Here is a 19,935-nt window from a genome sequence, read left to right on the forward strand (position 1 = left end):
CCCCCTGGATGCAGGGCTTGGTTTTTCAGACTGCTGGCTTAATTTTGCATAGCAATTAGTACTGACTTCTCTAAACCAGCAATCCAAATACAACTCGAGAATGTTCCACGTAGTTCCTCAAACTTAACCCTGTGCCTTTTGATTTCAAGCCCGAAGGGGAGGAACTTGCATAATTACTAAATTCCCAATTGGAGTGGTCAGGAGGAGGGTACGGTAATCCCAAACTATACGTTAATTCAAACCCTCGCCGCGACTGGGCAGCAAGGAGCCAACATATGCCTTCTTTAAAAAATCTATTCTACCTATTCACTGCCCGCGCAGGGCCGTGCCACATGGTCCTCCCTTGCAACCAGTCAGCTGTGAGCAGCAGATGGGATCATTTGCATTTTTCTTTTTATACTTTCTTTGATCGGCAAATTAAAGGATTTTTCTTAAATTTACATCCTCATTGTTTGCCTAAAATACAAACGTGGCTAAACTGTTGAATTGGGCTTCCCTGACTCTCACCCAACACCTCCCCCTCCCCCCCACCCAGCCACTGAGACTTGAGAAAATACCCGAAGGGTAGATTTCATATTTTATCAACTGGGAATCTACAGTCCAAGAGTTAGGAGTAGACAGAATGAGCCTTTATTGAGTTGGTGACTCGTGTTTTTCTATTTTAGGCGCTCGGCGCAGACAGCCCGTGGGTTTGTGTTTGTGGGGTGTGTGTCTGCGAGCGCGGGCGCTTCCGAAGCTCTCGCTCCGCAGCCTCACCCCCCAGAACTTCGGGTTGCAAGTAGCAGGCAAGATTTTAGCTCCCAGGCTCACAACAGAGGGCGGCCACCGTGCAGGGGGAGTGGCCAGAGCCAGCTTTTCCCAGCGCCAGGGTCGCTCTCCCGCGTCCCGCCGGACTCCATGCCGCCCCGCGGGGCCGCAGAAGCCACCCAGGCCCTCGCACCCCAAGGTCTTTGTGCCGGTCGCGGCGCGGGAAGACCGGCTTCGGGGGCCTGGGCTGCGGCCCAAAAGCCAAAAATGCGGGAGAGGCGTGGGCGCGAGGCGGGAGAAGCTCCGCACAGTCGCCGTCCCGCAAGGGGCAAAAAAGTAGAAAAAGAGGCGTTTGGGGCCAAACTCTCGGGTCTGAGAAACCACGTTTCCGAGGACGGACTCGCGGTGGGAGGACATAGGGGGTACAGGGGACATCGTTCGCGGCGCCCGCCCAGCGCGCCGTGGGTGCCCGGCCGCCGCCCCCGCCCCCGCCCCGGGCAGCCAGCGTGGGCCCACGTGGAGCGACTGCGCCCGCCGATCGCGCCTGGCCGCCTGGGTCCCCGGAGTGCGCGCCCGAGCTCCCCGCCGCGGCCGTTCACGACCGAGCGCCGCCGCCGCCGGTCCCGCGTGTGCCCCGCTGAGGGGGAGGGGCGGGCCGGGGGTGGGGGCGGAGGGGTTGTGGTTCCACTGCAGCGGGGGCTCCTGTGTCCTTGTGCGGAAATGACACACGGAGTCCCGTCACGTCACGCGAGAGCGCAGCGCACGGACACACACAAAGAGAGGGGAAAATACACGGCGCTCGCCCGCCCGCCGCCCCCAGCGCCTCCCCGGGCCGCCCCGGCCAGGCCCTCCGCGCGCGGCCCCCACTCCCCGGCCCCGCGCCCTCCCCCCACGTGGCGCCCAAACTCGGCGCGGGCCCGCCCGGCAAAGTACAGAACTCGCGTCCCAGGTAAGTGCGGGGCGGATCAAGCCGGCCGCGCGGCGGCGGCAGCGTTGGCGGCTCCGGGGCGAGCAGCCGGGAGAGTGGCTGCAACATCCATGCCGGGGTGGGGGCGGGAGCAGGGGAGGGGACGCGGAGGGGGGCTGCTCGAAGCGCGCCTGCCGGTAGTAGCGCCCACCCCCGCGCGGGCCGAGCCACCGGAGCGGGCGCTGGGCGCCCACGGGCTCGCCGCGCCCATTGTGCTGCGCGCCCCTTTGTGCCCGCTCGGAACGCGGCGACTCCATGGCGTTCCGGGGAGCACGCGCGCCGCGCGGGGACGGGGGGTTCGCGCGGTGGAACCGTCCGCGCCGCCGCCGCCGCCCGCCCCACTCGCGCCGCGCGCCGGCCCCGCACCCCCGCCGGGCGCCGCGATGGAGCGGCCGGGGCGGCCGGAAGGCTCTGCCGGGCTCGCGGCAGCTTGGCGCTGGCGCTCGGCGGGGCTGTGGCGGGGCACTGCTCGGCGTGTGGAAGCGGGTGTCGGAGCTGGAGCAGGGGGCGGGGACTGGAGGGAGATGCCGGGCGGCGAGCGGGAGGCCGGGGGAGCCGCCGCTCGGAGGAACCAAGCCTACGGAGGCTGCAAATGGAGTGAGGCCGGCCCGCGGCGGCGGCGGCCGGGAGCGGAGAGGGATGGGCCCCGCCGCCAGGGGGCGCAGCGCTCCCTTCCCGGCCGTTCCACGGCGGTTCGCGGTTCCCGCTGCCTGGGAGCTGGAGGCGGGCCCGGCGCCTTGGGTGTGCACCCGGGCTGGCGCGAGGCCTGGCCGGCCGGCCGCAAAGCTAAAGCCTGGGGCGCTCGTGGCTCCTCGTGACCGCCCCTTTCCCTTTATGATAGACGTGGTTTCCCACGCATGCTTTGCCCTCGTCTTATCCGTGAGGTGTGCACCACCGATTTGGAGGCCCTTGTGTGCTTGTGTACCTACGTCTCCCTATGTAGATATTTTAAACAAGGTATTTTTACAGAGATAAAAGTTTTATTGATTGCTCAGGTGGTCTACCTGGAAGAATTCTGCGCGTAAAGGCTAACTCGACAAGAGTGCCGGGAGGAACAAGGTTACTTACTAGAGTTGGAAATGTGCAATTCATCTCCTTAAAGTAACTTTTGAATGGTTAAATGCAAATATTAAACATGCCACAGGGCACCGTGGCATAGTGCCAGAAAGCTACGGTTTCAGGAAACTGAGGTAAGGAAGTGAGTCCTTCAGGCTAGCCAGGTATATAAACGGCCGGGACGGAGGACGTGCTGTTGTTACCCGCTCCCGACTTCCACACTTTAAGTCCGTTTTTCTCTTTTTTTAAAACCATTCATCCTTAGATTTTGGCTTTATACCACAAGAGCCTGTCAAGCTTCCCTCGGTACTGGGACTTGGGCAAGATTTTTTTTATCTCCCTCACAGTTTCACATCCCCAGCCTCTTACCCAGTGTCTCATAACTTAGTAGGCACTCAGTGCATATTTCCTAAATGAATGGAGAGAGCCTCTTGGATTCTAGAAGAAAGATGGAGCCAGAGCAGCCAGTTGCTGCTGGGTTAGCTGGTGTCTGTGTGGCCCTTGAAATCTGTCACAAAAATCTGTCATGGAAAATGAGTTTTTGTTTGTTTGTTTGTTTTTGAGACGGCTCTGTCACCCGGGCTGGAGTGCAGTGGCTCTATCCTGGCTCACTGCAAGCTCCACCTCCAGGGTTCAAGCGATTTTCCTGCCTCAGCCTCCCGAGTAGCTGGGATTACAGGCCATGTGTCACCATGCCTTGCTAATTTTTATATTTGTAGTAGAGACGGAGCTTCACCATGTTGCCCAGGCTAGTTTCCCGACCTCAGGTGATCTGCCTGCCTGACCTCCCAAAGTGTTGGGATCACAGGCATCAGCCACCGTGCCCGGCGGGAACATGGTTTTTTGTTTTTGTTTTTTTTGAGACGAGTCTCGCCCTGTCGCCAGGCCGGAATGCAGTGGTGTGATCTTGGCTCACTGCAACCTCCACCTCCGAGGTTCAAGGGATTCTCCTGCCACAGCCTCCCGAGTAGCTGGGACTACAGGCGTGTGCCACCATGCCTGGCTAATTTTTTGTATTTTTGATAGAGACGGGGTTTCACCGTGTTAGCCAGGATAGTCTCCATCTCCTGACCTCATGATCTGCTCGCCTCGGCCTCCCAACGTGTTGGGATTACAGGCGTGAGCCACCTCGCCAGCTTTTTTTTTTTTACTTGAGACAGAGTTTCGCACCTGTTGCCCAGGCTGACGTGTAATGGCCCGATCTTGGCTCACCGCAACTTACGCCTCCTGGGTTCAAGTGATTCTCCTGCCTCAGCCTCCCACGTAACTGGGATTACAGGCACGCACCACCACGCCGGGCTAGTTTTATAGTTTTAGTAGAGACGGGATTTCTCCATATTGGTCAGGCTGGTCTCGAACTCCTGATCTCAGGTCATTCACCAGCCTTAGCCTTCCAAAGTGCTGGGATTACAGCCACCGCGCCCAGCCTTTTTTTTTTTCTTTTTGTTACCAGTGATGCCATCTTCTTGCTGAAGAACTAATATAACAAAGTTTTATGTGATTCCACCCACCTTCCCCATGCCCAGCAAGTTAGGAACTGACAGTCAGCATCCCAACAATTAAAAGGTGCCGTATTGACACATTTTCTTTACATCCTCTCCCTTTGGGTACTTTCTTGGCTCCTAAGCACCCCTGTGTGAGCAAAAGCATAGCAGAATGTCCAATAATTACACAGAGAAAAATTGGAGTGAGTCCTGACGCAGGATTGATTAGGTGAAAATATCCTATATTAATGTCTCACCTGCTACTTTTTAGCACTGCCTAGAAAGCCCCTGGAAGCAATGAGAAACTAAACAGCATGTTTGTATGAATTGTACTGACACCATGATGAAAAGTTTAAATACCTCAAATTGTATAATGTAGAAACATTAAGTGTGAAGGTCCGCTAGTCAACCAGCAAAAATGATATGGTGTTTGTATATGGGAGGCTGGGATGTAGTGTTTTTTTTCCTGGTGCTTATTTATTTTATTTTATTTTTTGAGACAGAGTCTCACTCTGTTGCCCAGGCTGGAGTGCAGTGGCACGATCTTGGCTCACCACAACCTCCGTCTCCTGGGTTCAAGTGATTCTCCTGCCTCAGCTTCCCAAGTAACTGGGATTACAGGTGCGTGCCACCACACACGTCTAATTTGGTGATAAGTGATAGATTTTGGTTGCTAACCTAATTGCATTGTTCCCATTTTGGCTAAGGTAAGCTTGGGGAATTAATTGTAAAATTAATCTTTGGAATGGGAAACCTATTCTGTATCCTTTTAGTGGTGTTTATAGGGATGTGTACATATGTTATCTTTCTCTCTTTTTTTTTTTTAATCTGAGATTGAGTCTCACTCTGTCACCCAGGCTAGAATGCAGTGGCACAACCTCAGCTCAGTGCATCCTCCGCCTCCTGGGTTCAAGTGATTCTTCTGCTTCACCCTCCGAAGTAACTGGGATCACAGGCATGCACTACCATACCCGGCTAATTTTTGTATTTTTAGTAGAGATGGGGTTTCACCACGTTGGCCAGGCTGGTCTCAAACTCCTGACCTTAGGTGATCTGCCCACCTCGGCCTCCCAAAGTGCTGAGATTACAGGCTTGGGCCACCACGCCTAGCCTACATGTGTTATCTTTCATAGAACGATACACTCCCAGAGAGTCAATTTTACTCTGGGAATTTTTGAGGCAGGTTCTCTCTCTTTCACCCAACCTGGAGTGCAGTGGCACAGTCTCAACCCATTGCAACCACTGACTCCCAGGCTCAAGCGATCCTCCCACCTTAGCCTCTCAAGTAGCTGGGACTACAGGTATGCGCCACCAAACCTGGCTAATTTTTTATATGTTTAGTAGATATGGGGTTTCACCATGTTGGCCAGGCTGGTCTCGAACTCCTGAGCTCAAGTGATCTACATGTGTTGGCCTCCCAAAGTGCTGGGATTGCAGGTGTGAGCCACCGCCTGACTGGGATAAATTTTTAAAATGAAACTTAAATGGCTGCGCGCAGTGGCTCACACCTATAATCCCAGCACTTTGGGAGGCCGAGATGGGTGGATCACCTGATGTCAGGAGTTCCAGACCAGCCTGGCCAACATGGTGAAACCCCGTCTCTACTAAAAATGCAAAAATTAGCCAGGTGTGGTGGTGGGTAATCCTACCTACTTGGGAGGCTGAAGCAGGAAAATCGCTTGAACGCGGGAGGAGAAGGCTGCTGTGAATTGACATTGTGCCATACAGCACTCCAGGAGCCTGGGTGACAGAGCAAGACTCTGTCTCAAAAAGAAAAGAAAAAGAAATAGTCACACCCACAAAAATGTGCTAAAAACTGATTTTTTTGGTGCTTTGTATCACCTTGCTCTGACAGTCTCTTTCCTTCTCCAAATTTGATAATGCTCTTCTCCCGCTTCTGATACATCAGTATTTCTTGCAACATCATTGTTTCAACCCAGAGCTCTCGTGGTTTCTGGGATTAGCTGCCACAAGTTCCCCACACATGCCAAACTAAGAGCTCTCCATGCTAGTGTCAGCCTTCAGAGTGTTAAACATGAGAGGGGCTGTTTTAAGAGTGGCAGTGAATGCTTGGCATGTTAGTCTGTAAATTTCCTATGAAAACCACTTCTACAAACTGTTGTTTTAGAGCTGAAGTTTTCTCAGCAGGTCACCTGATACCATGCTGTCCCTCCATTTTTTTGTAAGACAGGGTCTGGCTGTGTTGACCAGGCTGATCCTGAACTCCTAGGCTCAAGCAATGCTTCCGCCTGAGCCTCTTGAATAGCTGGGACTATGGGTGCACACCACTGTGCCCAGCTTCCTTTTTTTTTTTTTTGAGTCAGGGTCTCACTCTGTCACCCAGGATGGAGTGCAGTGGCACAATCACAGCTCACTGCAGCTTCAACCTCCTGGGCTCAAATGATCCTTCCATGTCAGCCTCCCAGGTGGCTGGAACTACAGGCCTGTGTCACCACATCTGGCTAATGTTTTTGAGACGGAGTTTTGCCCTTGTTGCCCAGGCTGTAGTGCAATGGCATGATCCCAGCTCACTGCAACCACTGCCTCCCGGGTTCAAGCAATTCTCCTGCCTCAGCCTCCCTAGTAGCTGGGATTTCAGGTGTCCGCCACTACACCTGGCTAATTTTTGTATTTTTAGTAGAGACAGGGTTTCACCATGTTGGCCAGACTGGTCTCGAACTCCTGACCGCAAGTGATCTGCCCTCGTCGGCCTCCCAAAGTGCTGGGGCTATAGGCGTGAGCCACCGTACTGGCAATTTTTTGTATTTTTTTTATAGAGATGGGATTCACCATATTGCCCAGGCTGGTCTCAAACTCAAGTGTTCCACCTGCCTTTGGCTGAGATTACGGGTGTGAGCTGCTATGCCTGCCCCACCTCGATTTTTTTTTTTTTTTTTTTTTGAGACAGTCTTGCTCTGTCGCCTGGGCTGGAGTGCAGTGGCACTATCTCAGCTCACTGGACCCTCCACCTCCCAGGTTCGAGGATTCTCCTGCCTCAGCCTCCTAAATAGCTGAGATTACAGGCCCGCACCACCATACCCAGCTAATTTTTGTATTTTTAGTAGAGACAGGGTTTTGTCATGTTGGCCAGGCTGATCTCTCAACCTCAGCCTCCCAAAGTGATGGGATTACAGGCATGAGCCACCATGCCCAAATCCCCACCTCTCCCCCCACAATTTTTAATCCAAGCTGAAACCTGTATTTAAAGTCAGCCCTCTTGGCTGAGTGTGGTGGCTCATACCTGTAATCCCAGCACTTTGGGAGGCTGAGGTGGTTGGATTTCTTGAGGCCAGGAGTTCGAGACCAGCCTGGCCAACATGGCTGAAACCCCATCTCTACTGAAACATACAAAAATTAACCAGGTGTGGTGGCATATGCCTGTATTCCCAGCTACTCGGGAGGCTGAGACAGGAGAATTGCTTGAACCCAGGATGCAGAGTTGCAGAGAGCCGAGGTCGCGCCGCTGCACTCCAGCCTGGGCAACAGAGATTCCGTCTCAAATCAATCAGCCCTCTCAATTTTTTTTTCTACCTGTGACCACCTCTCCTCCTGTCTGATTTTCAGTTATCTCTGACTAGTGAAACATAGTTGCATCAGTATCAGGGCATTGATTGCTCAATTGAATAAGTTATTTGCTGGCCTTTTCTTGTATGTCCCGGGCTGTTGGTTTGAACGTGGAGCTGACAAAGGGAAGGACCGAGGCTTGCTTAGGATTGGGGGTGCAGTAAACCCTAATTAGCTTGTGTGATCACAAGAGAAAACACTTGAAAAAATGGGAAGTGCAGCGGAAACTCAGTTTATACCTCCTAGGAAAATTAGTCACTGTTGTGCAGTCGGTCACATGGTTGGATGCTGGAACGTGCGATCCCTCCTTCCACCTTGAGCCTCAGCTTTTGCATACCAAGGTTAATAAGCAGAGTCTCCTGTGAGCCATGTGAGAAGGTAGCCCTCCATGAGGTTGGGGAGAACGTAAGTGGAACTTCTTAGCTGGGGAAGATGGCACATTTACTCAAGACTCAGAAGACGCGAGTGACCAGATTAAGACGCCAAATCACAGGCGCGCAGGCAGGGTTGTGCGGCTGTGCTTGGCTGCATGCTGGAAGATGAGGTTGTGCTCTGACTGAATAAGGAAGGCAGCTACAATTACAGCTTTAGAAAAACTCAGGGGAAAATTGCCCTGGTTTTATGAGGACTGGTATTTTTCAAACTGCATTTGCAGATGTGCCTAAAAATAAAAACAAATTGCGAACATGTCCTGCAAGTCCCTTGGGCAGGATGCCACTGCCAAGGGGGCTGGGTCCTGAGAGCCCTGAGGCTCCCAGCCGGTCCTGTGAACCCAGAGACCCACGGCACTAGAGTAGATGGCATGGGAACATTCTTCCTGTCCTCAGGGAGAGCGTTTTATTTGGTTTCATCCCCCTCCCTCCAGTTTCTGTTTCATTGGATAGAAAAGTTACTAAACCTTTTTAATCTTTTAAGCCATTTTATTTAATTTGCAGTTCTTAAAAATTCACTATTAAAATATACTTTAGGCTGGGTGGGTGGCTCACACCTGTAATCCCAGAACTTTGGGAGACCGAGGTGGGTGGATCACTTGAGGCCAGGAGTTCAAGGCCAGCCTGGCCAACATGGTAAAACTCCGTCTCTACTGAAAATATAGGAATTAATCAGGCATGGTGGCGCATGCCTGTAATCCCAGCTACTTGGGAGGCTGAGGCAGGAGAATTGCTTGAACCCAGGAGGGAAAGCTTGCAGTGAGCCGAGATCATGCCACTGCACTCCAGCCTGGGTGACAGAATGAGACTTTGTCTCGAAAAAATAAAAAAATAAAATGCACTTTAAACATCTTTTTCTTAAAAAAAAAAAAAGCAGCAGCAGCAGCTTTATAATAGGTAACATTCAGTGCTATGTGTCGGACACTTTCTCCTTTGTAATTTTCACAAAAGCTTGATGAGGTGAGGTAGATGTGTCCAGCTCCTATTACAGGAGCTGGAGCACAGGAGTTCAAGGCTACAGTGAGCTCTGATCGTACTACTGCACTCTGCCTGGGTAACACAGCAAGACCCCCATCTCTGGGGGGAAAAAAAAAATGAAAAACCTGGATTAAAAGCCAGGGTTTCATGCAGTTCCATCTGACTCCAAAGTTTAGTGGACAATTCCATTTTTAGGGGGGTCACCTGCACTAGTTCCTGCCTTGGTCACAGGCTGGCCCATCTGGCTAGGTGACTTGCTCATGCACCTGCACCCCGCTCACAGTTAGCAGAAAGAGGGAAAGAAAGCCGGGAGATCATGGCCCATTCCTCAGTCCCAGCTTCTTTGGAAGGCTGAAATGAAGCTCTCACGCCAGGAAGACCCTTCCTGCTCCTTGGTCTTGGCGGCATCCCTCGGCCGGCACAAATGCACCGCGTCCCCACCCCCCGCCCCGTTCCCTATCTGCACAAGAAGCAGTGCTCGTGGGGACTGTGTGCGTTGACATATGTAACATTTAGAATGCAGAGCCTGTGCCACACGAATACTAACTACCGTCGCCGTCTTCTAGGTTTAATTTTTAGAAGTCAGTGTCACCTGTAGCAGAGAGGTTCCTTGAAATCAAATCAGACATATGGCAATTGTGAAAAGACTGAAGTAAGGTTTAGGTCTTGGTTAAATTTTTAAAATCCTTGAGTTTGTTTTGTTAATGACTGAGCATATTCTCTCCACTTTACCTTCTGTGTGTGGTAGGGGCCACACAGCCACCATCCCCATTGTCTCAGATTCCAATCACATTCCTGTTCTGGGGCCCACATTCTCTAGGGAATCTTCTGGTAGCGTTTGCTTCAGTTTACATCTGGAAACAGCTCTTAGGGGACAAGGGGTGTTTGCCCCTGAGTGACATGAGGTCAGGGCTGCTGGGGCCAGGTCTTCCCGGACTGGCACCTCAGCCCAGTGGCGAGGACATCTCTGATCTAGCAGGGTAAAATCCGGAGTCAGCTGGCTGGAATTTGAACCTCCAGGTTGCAGGAAGCCCAAGTACTTCCCATTTCTGGGCCTGCCGCTTGTCCTGTGTGACTCCCTGGCCCGCAGGCCTCTGGCAGCTCTGATTAGGCTTACGCTGCTGTCACAAAAGACCAGGTCTGTCTGCTCTCTCCACAGCAACCAACTGTTCAAAGAACTTGATAGAAAGGTACCCTGGGCCACTCCCAGCCGCCTGTGGGTGCACTAGAGAATGTCCTTATGGAAATCTGTGGGCTTGGCAGGGAAAAGGCCAGTGAGCCTGATCAACTGCCCCCTGCTTAGATGACCACGTCATCTCCTATCCCAGTTCTCTCTCTTTTTTTTTTTTTGAGACAGAGTCTTTCTCTGCCGCCCAGATTGGAGTGCAGTGGCGCGATCTTGGCTCACTGCAACCTCCGCCTCCCAGGTTCAAGCGATTCTCCTGCCTCAGCCTCCTAAGTAGCTGGGACTACAGGTGGGTGCCTTCATGCCCAGCTAATTTTTGTATTTTTAGTAGAGATGGGGTTTCACCATGTTGGCCAGGATGGTCTCCATCTCTTGACCTCATGATCCGCCTGGCTCGGCCTCCCAAAGTGCTGGAATTACAAGTGTGAGCCACTGCGCCCAGCTGACAGGGGACTATTTAACCAAATATCCTTTTGTGCTTGCTGATTTTTGTTCTGTGTGGATGTACAGTCGGCCCCGCCACATCTACAGGTTCATCCAACTGCAGGTAGAAAATATTCCAGAAGCTGGAGCTGGACACAGTGGCTCACGCCTCTAATCCCAGCACTTTGGGAGGTCGAGGTGGGTTAATTGCTTGAGCCCCAGAGTCTGAGAGCAGCTTGGGCAACGTAGGGAGGCCTGTCTCTACAAAATAAAAAATTAGCCATGTGTGGTGGCACATGCCTGTGGTCCCAGCTACTTGGGAGGCTGAGGTGGGAGGATGGCTTGAGCCCAGGAGGTTAAGGCTATAGTAAGCCACGATCATACCACTGCACTCCAGCGTAGGTGACAGAACCCATCTTAAAAAAAAAAAAAAAAAAATCCAAAAGAAAAACCAGTAAAAAATTACACCAAGAAAAAGCTATACACTATAACCACTATTTACAAACCACTTACACTGTATTATTATAAGTAATCTGGAGATGATTTAAAGTATACAGGAGGATGTACATAGGTTACATGCAAATATTATGCTATTTTTTTTTTATCAGGGACTTGAATATCTGCGGATTTGGGTGTCATTGGGAGTCTTGGAACCAACCCCCTGAGGATACTAAGGCATGACTATATTACCTGATAAAAAATGGGGAAAAGCCACATAATGTATCTTCCCTCTTAAAATGAACTCTAAAAAGGTGAAATGTCCTATAATGTGTAGCTCTTTCCAGCTTTTCCATCTCTTTGTGATGTGGTTCTTCCTAAGCAGCAATGAATGGCTCTCACTTCTCTGCCTTTTCCTTGCCTTTCTTCACAGCCTTTCTTCCCTCCTCAGTGTCCCTTCCAGTCAAGGCAGGTGCATGCTGGTAGTCAGGATTCAGATTCATCAGGATTGCAGCATGAAGCATAGAAGTAGCCCTAAGCCCTGCAAGTTACTAGATTTATGTAGCCAATTTAAACAACTTATGCATTGTAATTTGATATTTGAGTGGCTAAAGCATCTTGTTATTTCTGAACATTTGGGATTATCCTCCTTTTTGTGCTTTTTGTAAACTGAAGGCTTTTCTGATGACCTTCTAATCTTTCCTCACCCATGTGCCCCGAATGGAAGATTGAACAGTGCCTATCTCTCTCTGCAGGACAGAGACTACTAGGCATTTAAATAAAATTATATATATATATTCCTGTGAGCTCTGCAACATTTAAAACCTTTTTGTACCAATGACAGTCATTTTGCCTGGGGCTTCCTAGGCTATTTGTTTAAGAAAAACACAGAAGCATTTTCACTTATTAAATTAACCACCAGAGATTGGTCTTGTTTGGGAGTTGCTCTCTCACGTCTTGAAACCTGTGGCATTTTAACTCCAGGCAGCTGCAAACTGCATGGGTCTCATGGACACACGTCTCCTTCTTTTGTTTAAATTTTCCCTTGGCTTGGTCAGGGCTTCTCTCTTTTTCCTTTTTCTTCTTTCTTTTTCGTTTTTTTCTGTTTTTTCTTTTCTTTCATTCTTTTTTTTTTTGAGACAGAGTCTTACTCTGTTGCCCAGGCTGGAGTGCAGTGGCGCAATCTCGGCTCACTGCAAGCTCCGCCTCCTGGGTTCACACCATTCTCCTGCCTCAGCCTCCTGAGTAGCTGGGACTACAGGCGCCGCCACCACGCCCGGCTAATTTTTTTTTTTTTTTTTTTTTTTTTTAAAGTAGAGACGGGTTTCACTGTGTTAGCCAGGATGTTCTGGATCTCCTGACCTCGTGATCCACCTGCCTTGGGTTCCCAAAGTGCTGGGATTACAGATGTGAGCCACTGCACCCGGCCTTCTCTTTTTCCTTTCTGTTTTTCTTTTTCTTTTTTTTTTTGGGGACGGAGTTTCCCTCTTATTGCCCAGGACTCCCGGGTTCAAGCGATTCTCCTGCCTCAGCCTCCTGAGTGGCTGGGATTACAGGCGCGTGCCACCACGCCCAGCTAATTTTGTGTTTTTAGGAGAGATGTGGTTTCTCTGTGTTGGTCAGGCTGGTCTTCAATTCCCATCCTCAGGTGATCCACCTGCCTTGGCCTCCTAAAGTGCTGGGATTACAGGTGTGAGACACCGTGCCTGGCCTCTTTTTCTTTTTCTTTTTTCCTAGGCTTAGCTCAGCTGTCTGAGGGACGTAGAACAGACATCCCTTGGGGAGAAAGTTGATTTTGGGGAATGTGCAGATGTGTTGACTGTCCCGTAATTTGAGGTCTGTGGTGGGAGGCATGAGAGCGTTTTGAAAGTGAGAGAATGTCAGAATGAGGAGTTCTCCAGAGTCCAGGAGGCAAAGGGAATGCTCACAGCAGCCTTTAGGAGGCAGGTGCTGCGGTAGTTGGGTAGTTGTGGCAGCGCCTACATAGCCTGTAGTCAGACAGGCGAGAGGAATGTCTGTGGCATGCTAGGCATCTGGGTGCTGGGTGTCCACCCAGGAGGAGCAGAGCTTGTGACCCTCATCTGGGCAGGTGACCAGGAAATGGAGGTAGCAATGTGCTCCCCATCCCCTTTCTGCCCAGCTGTGACGTTGTTGATGTGCTGTCCCTGCGTCAGCTGGGGATGAAGGGAGTGGCTACGCGTCCCTCTTGTAGAAGCTTTTCTGTAATGTGGGGTGGAGTCTGTTCTACCCTCAGAGCAGACTGGCTTTCCAGAGTGCTAAGGGAGGCAGAAGGAGACTTGGTTTCCTGGTGCTGTTGGATAGAGGGACTCAAGTCTGGAAACAGGCCCATGGTTCATCAGAAGAAGCTTAACAAAAGAGTGAAGACTCTTATTATTTCCTTCCTGGCTGGCTGAGGGAAGGCACAGAAAGACTGGATTTGAATCCAGGTTCTGCCACTCAGCGATGTGACACTGGAGGAGTTACCTGTCCTGGGTTTCTCTATGTGTTGAAATTGGAACTAAAATAGCTCCGGGTGAGGCACAGGCACACATGCAGTGGCCAGCTCAGTGCCTGGCGTGAAGTTGGTGGGCTGCAGATGTTACAGGGGATGCTCACCTCACTCCCACGGTGCAAGCCAGGGGCAGGTGCGAGGTTTCCAGGCCTTGCAAATGGGAAATTCCCCAGCTTCTTAATAAGGGAGGCTGATTTGCTAGCCTGGAGGGAAGGGGCCCACCATGCTGTGTTCTGGGCTACTTCTGGGCTAACCTAGCATCTGTCACTGGTCTATAAATGGACACGGAAGTGTTTTCCAAAGCACAGGCACTCGGTGTCTTGAATGCCCAGGCAGCCGCACCAGCACCCCTTCCTCCCACCTCAGCTGCATGAGCCCTCTGGGGTCTCTGCCCACTGCAGGTGGCTGAGATTCTGCTCTCCCTTCATCACTTTCTAGGGGCTCAGAATTCAGAGGCCAAATTGCCTGCTGTAGGGTCACATGGTGGTGGTTCAGAAAATAGCCTCCTTCCAACCCCACTGGAAACAAGGAAAAATAAAAAAAACAGAAAGTAGGCTTTCTGCTCACCACGCCGCATTCCCAGCAGGCTCCATGCGGCAGCCTGGACTCCCGCCCTGCACTGCTCCCTATGTGATGGGCCTGCCAGAGACACGTGGTTGGGCGAATATAATGGCAGATAAATATACTGCCCTTCTCACCACCCGTGGCCCTGTCTGCTGCGTTCTTTCATCGAAGCCTGTTTTGTTTTGTTCTAGTATTTGCCCAACCTTTTAATGCTTTCCGCTTACCACAATCTTTGACTCTTTGCAATTTTTCTTTCACCGTGACCCTTTTCCTCCCCAGATAAACCAACCGCCGTCCCCTCCCTCTCTGCCTTGCCAAATGTAATTTGTTTTATACAGTATGCCCGTCTCTGACAGCCATCGTTTCTCCCCATCTGTTCTGCATCTCAGAACTCCCCTTGATTGGCAGGAATGGGTTATGTGACCATGGCAGTTTCCAAGGGCAGGGGCATTCAGGTGACCTGCAGTGTGTTTCTTTGAGAGACCTCCTACCAGGCTGGGAATCCGGTCTTGAATTTCTGCCTGGCATTGTCCAGCCTTCCTAGCCGCTCAGAGACACCCAGCTCAGATGATGGTGATCCAAAGCGAGGTATAGTTCCTTTAAATACAGTGGAAAAATTTAAAATTTTCCACTAAAATTTGCCTCTGGTAAGATAGTTCTCAGACCCTTGAAGTTGACTTATTATTTGTTTTCTATCAATATCATACTGTATGTAATGTTTTTTCAGGTAGGAGAGGCTTGGTGAGTAGGAATTATTTTCAGTTTCAAATAAATCTCATTTTGCTTTTCTCATTCCTCTGAAAATTAGCAATACAGGGATGTAAAGAATTGTGTCTGTCTTGCACTATTGTGCACTGTTCTTGCACTGAGAATAGTACTTCACATCATAAGCACTGTATGTTGCCATTATTAGTAACCTTTGCAGTGATGATTGTGCTCATGGATCACCCAGACACACTCTCCCTCTTGCTGCCATCCCCGCCCCATTCACCCGTCTAACACAGGTACTGTATGTCAAACACGCACCATTCTGTGGCTACTCCTTGAATGGTTCACTGAACATTTTAGATGGCTTTACAGAGTTTCTTTCTTTCTTTTTTTTTTTTGAGACAGAGTCACTCAGTCGCCCAGGCTGGAGTATAGTGGCGCGATCTTGGCTCACTGTAACCTCTGCCTGTCGGGTTCAAGCAATTCTCCTGCCTCAGCCTCCCAAGTAGCTGGGACTATAGGCGTGCGCCGCTGTGCCTAGCTAATTTTTGTATTTTTAGTAGAGACGGGATTTCACCATGTTGGTCAGGCTGGTGTTGAACTTCTGACCCCAGGTGATCTGCCCGCCTTGGCCTCCCAAAGTGCTGGGATTATAGGCATGAGCCACCGTTCCCGGCCAGAAATTTCTTAAGAGATACTTCTTGGTCCTGCTCTCCAGTCATCCTCAACCAAAATGAGAACTCTGTGTTTGTAGTCAGCTTAATCAGTTGTGGGGATCACAACTCCCCAGTGTCAACATTAAAGGTTGCAATGTATATTCTTCTCCAAATGTTACTACCTTTGTATCTTGTACTATTTATGTACATGCTGTCATGGTATTCAGGGGATCTCAGAGACTTAGTGATAATTTTGTTTGTTTTGTTTTAGTGGTACTTTGCCTCATGGTGTCACTTCCATTCCAGTTGGGGCAGTGGGAGCAGGGGCAGGTTCTGCTTCAGATCCTGCAGCCTGGAACAAAGCACTGTCCCCCTTTCTTGCTTAATTCCCTCACCTGGTCTGTTTGGACCAGACTGTGTGGAGCTCCAAAGCCCTACACTTAAAAATCCACAGCACCGCCGGGTGCAGTGGCTCACACCTCAAATCCCAGCACTTTGGGAGGCTGAGGTGGGCGGATCACGAGGTCAGGAGACTGAGACCATCCTGGCTAACATGATGAAACCCTGTCTCTCCTAAAAATACTAAACATTTGCTGGGAGCGGTGGCATGCGCCTGTAGTCCCATCTACTTGGGAGGTTGAGGCAGGAGAAGCACTTGCACCTGGGAGGCGGAGGTTGCAGTGAGCCGAGATCACGCCACTGCACTCCAGCCTGGGCAACAGAGCAAGACTGTCTCAAAAAAACAAACAAAAAAAATCCACAGCACCTTTTTCTCTTTGTTGCTTCTGAAGGAAGGGCTATACTAACACTATCTACTAAGAAATATAATGTGACCCACATATGTAATTTAAAATTTTCTAGTAGCCACATTTTAAAAAGCAGATAAAATTAGTTTTAATACAGTATTGTATTGGCCAGGCACGGTGGCTCACACCTGTAATCCTAGCACTTTGAGAGACTGTGGTGGGTGGATCACGAGGTCAAAGAGATCAAGACCATCCTGGCCAACATGGTGAAACCCCGTCTCTACTAAATATACAAAAAATTAGCTGGGCATGGTGGCGCATGCCTGTAGTCCCAGCTACCCGGGAGGCTGAGGCAGGAGAATCACTTGAACCCAGGAGGCGGAGGTTGCAGTGAGCCAAGATTGTGCCACTACACTCCAGCCTGGTGGCAGAGCAAGACTGTTTCATAAATAAATAAATGAAATAAAGTATTGTGTTTAGCCCAGTAAGTCCAAAATATTATTTCAACATATAATCAATATAAAACAATTATTAGGTCTGGGCACAGTGGCTCACACGTGTAATCCCAGCACTTTGGGAGGCCAAGGTGGAAGGATCGCTTGAGGAGTTCAAGATTAGCCTGGTCAATATAGTGAAACCCCATCTCTACAAAAAATGTCTTTAAATTAATTGTGTGTGGCGGCATGTGATCCCTGTAGTGCTAGCCATTCCAGAGGCTGAGGCAGGAGGATTGCTTGAAGCCAGGAATCAGAGGCTGCAATGAGCCATGATAGTGCTACTGTACTCCAGCCAGGGTAACAAGAGTGAGACCTTTCCTCTAAAAAACAAAAAAGAATTATTAGTGAGATATTTTGCATTTCTGTTACTAAGTCTGAGATTTGGTGTGTATTTTACACTTACAGCACATCTCCCTTGGACTAGCCACATTTTGAGTCCTCAGTAGCCAGTTGTGGCTAGTAGCCACCTTTATGTCATGGGCAGCACAGTTCTGTTGATGACCTGAAGTCGTAAGATTTCAGGATCCATAACCCCCATCCTTCAGCCTCTTTGTTTCGTGGCTGGAATTTATAAGCATGGACTTAAAAGAGATAATAACAATTGGAGTCTTTTTTAAGACTTGATTTGTTCATGTAATGTTCCCATGGCTCAGTAAGTGGCTGTCAGTGGATGCTATAAGACGACATGTTCTGCTCACATAAAGTCTTGGAGAAGAGCTCCCAGCAGGGATGCACAAGGTCTGGCTGCTCTGAGTGTCTGCAGAGAAAATTAGGAGGACACATGCTTCCACAGTGCTGTGCTGCTCTGTTACCTAGAGCCGGGGTTGGGAGGGTAAGAGGATTTTCTGTGGGTAGAGAAAATAAAGAAATAAATCAAGCAATAAGTCAATACATTGTCTTTGTCTTTTTATTTAGTGGACTAGAAGATGAACTCAACTGAATTCACCGAAGATGTAGAAGAAGGTAAAAAAAAAAAATGCCCTTTTTAGAAAATGTTTTTAACTGAATACTTTTGATTAGGTCATACATTCACATGGTCCAAAAATATACAAAGTTATATAGTGAAAAGTCCCCTCCACCCTCACACTTGTTACCCAGTTCCCATCCCCCTCCACCCACACACTTGTTATAAGCACCTTGTGTCTCTTTTTAAAAGTTACTTTTTTAAAGCACAAAAAGATAATATTTTAGTTCTCTGCTTCCACTGCCTTCCCTCCCCAAAAATATGTTTAAACCAATTTCAACTAAATGCTCTTGGAACATGGCTTTATTGTATAGCACTAGCGCAGTGAGATAAAGATTGCATTGTTGGAAAGCACAGGTTTGTTATGACTAGACATCATTATCTGAGGGCTGGTGTCAAAGAGCGGCCCACAGACACCCTGCTGCTCGGAGAACCCTGCTGATTTCTGAGCAGCCCTGGTTTTTCCCACTGAGCCCTATTTCTTCTCTGACACAGTTCTAAAAAGTATCACTGTGAAAGTGGAGACGGAGGCCGAAGATGCTGCTCTGGACTGCTCCGTGAATTCCAGGACTTCGGAGAAGCACTCTGTGGACAGCGTCCTCGCTGCCCTGCAGGACTCCAGCAAACGAAAGCAGCTGGTCAGCGATGGCCTGCTAGACTCTGTCCCCGGCGTGAAGAGGAGGCGGCTGATCCCCGAGGTGAGGGCCCGGCCACTGTCACTCTTTGCTTGAGCTCTAACCCTCTCTGATTCCATGCTGAATCTCCCTCTTCTTTTGGCATCCCAGCAACTGCTGAACCCTTGGGCATGGGAAGGTTTCATTTAAGCTGTCCCATCTCTGGCTTCAGTTTCTCGAAGGTGTCTGTCTTTAACTGGAATTCTTGTTTGTGTTTGGATTCCTGGTGGGTAAAGGGAGCCTTCACATTGCAGCTGCTTTTGCGTTATTTTGCTGTGCTTTGTGGGGGAAAGCAGGAGTTTGCTGATAGAGAGGACGGTTAACGTAAGCCTACCACACTTGACATAGTAGCTGATTCTTGCAAAAGTGGGGCATTAGCTGGAGGTCAGGTCTTTTCCTAAATTAAATCGATCATTCATTTATTTAAATAGAGACTGGATCTCACTATATTGCCCAGGCTGATCTTGAACTGCTGGCCTCGAGTGATCCTCCTGACTTGGCCTCCCAAAGTGCTGGAATTACAGGTGTGAGCCATAGTGCATGGCCAACTCTTTGTTTAATTGGTTTGTTTTAATTCTCCCCTGTTGGATGTTAGGGCAGATCCAAACAAATTGGGAAGTTATACATGTTAGGGATTTGGTTAGGCTTTAATTTGCATAATGATGAGACTAAAATTTTAACCAAGATTTAAATACACATGTTTATAGTGAGGCCCGACATTCCACATCATGCAACATTGAGTGATAGGTTTGTTGGGGTTTTTTTTGTTTTTTTCTTTGTTTTTTTTTTTTTTTTGAGATGAAGTTTTGCTCTTCTTGCCCAGGCTGGAGTACAGTGGCACGGTCTCAGCTCACTTCAACCTCTGCCTCCTGGGTTCAAGTGATTCTCCTGCCTCAGCCTCCCGAGAAGCTGAGATTACAGGCATGCGCCACCATGCCCAGCTAATTTTGGATTTTTAGTAGAGACAGGGTTTCTCCATGTTGGCCAAGCTGGTCTTGAACTCCCAACCTCAGGTGATCTGCCCGCCTTGGCCTCCCAAAGTGCTGGTATTACAGGCATGAGCCACTGTGCCTGGCGATGAGTGATAATTTTGTTTACTATCTTATTTATTCAGTTTTTTTTTTTTCTTTTTTTTTGTGCTAACTCTTCATTCTGGTCTGAATGGCTTTTCTTTTTTAAACGACTTTGTTTCTCTAATTTATTTGGGTTAAAAAAATTTTTTTTTTCTTTGAGACGGAGTTTCACTCTTGTTGCCCAGGCTGAAGTGCAATGGCGTGATCTTGGCTCACCGCAACCTCCGCCTCCCGGGTTCAAGTGAGTCTCCTGCCTCAGCCTCCCGA

At 49.7% G+C, this 19,935-nt stretch overlaps 1 protein-coding gene across 2 annotated transcripts in view; it reads left to right on the forward strand.

Annotated features, from left to right (window-relative positions):
• Positions 1-1,554: 1,554 nt before the first annotated feature.
• LOC105478763 (BEN domain containing 3) overlaps positions 1,555-19,935 on the forward strand; it is a 47,145-nt gene continuing 28,764 nt past the window's right edge. The window contains exons 1-3 of one of the 2 annotated variants that reach the window (XM_071096664.1): positions 1,555-1,696; positions 17,873-17,920; positions 18,417-18,619. In XM_071096664.1, coding sequence (XP_070952765.1) covers positions 17,884-17,920; positions 18,417-18,619 — 240 coding nt within the window. In that variant the 5' untranslated portion in view covers positions 1,555-1,696; positions 17,873-17,883. Of the gene's footprint in view, positions 1,697-2,245; positions 4,876-17,872; positions 17,921-18,416; positions 18,620-19,935 lie in introns of those variants that run through there. The other variant, XM_011736397.2, reaches the window with a different exon arrangement.

This window comes from Macaca nemestrina, chromosome 5, assembly GCF_043159975.1.
Source record: "Macaca nemestrina isolate mMacNem1 chromosome 5, mMacNem.hap1, whole genome shotgun sequence".
NCBI lineage: Eukaryota > Metazoa > Chordata > Mammalia > Primates > Cercopithecidae > Macaca > Macaca nemestrina.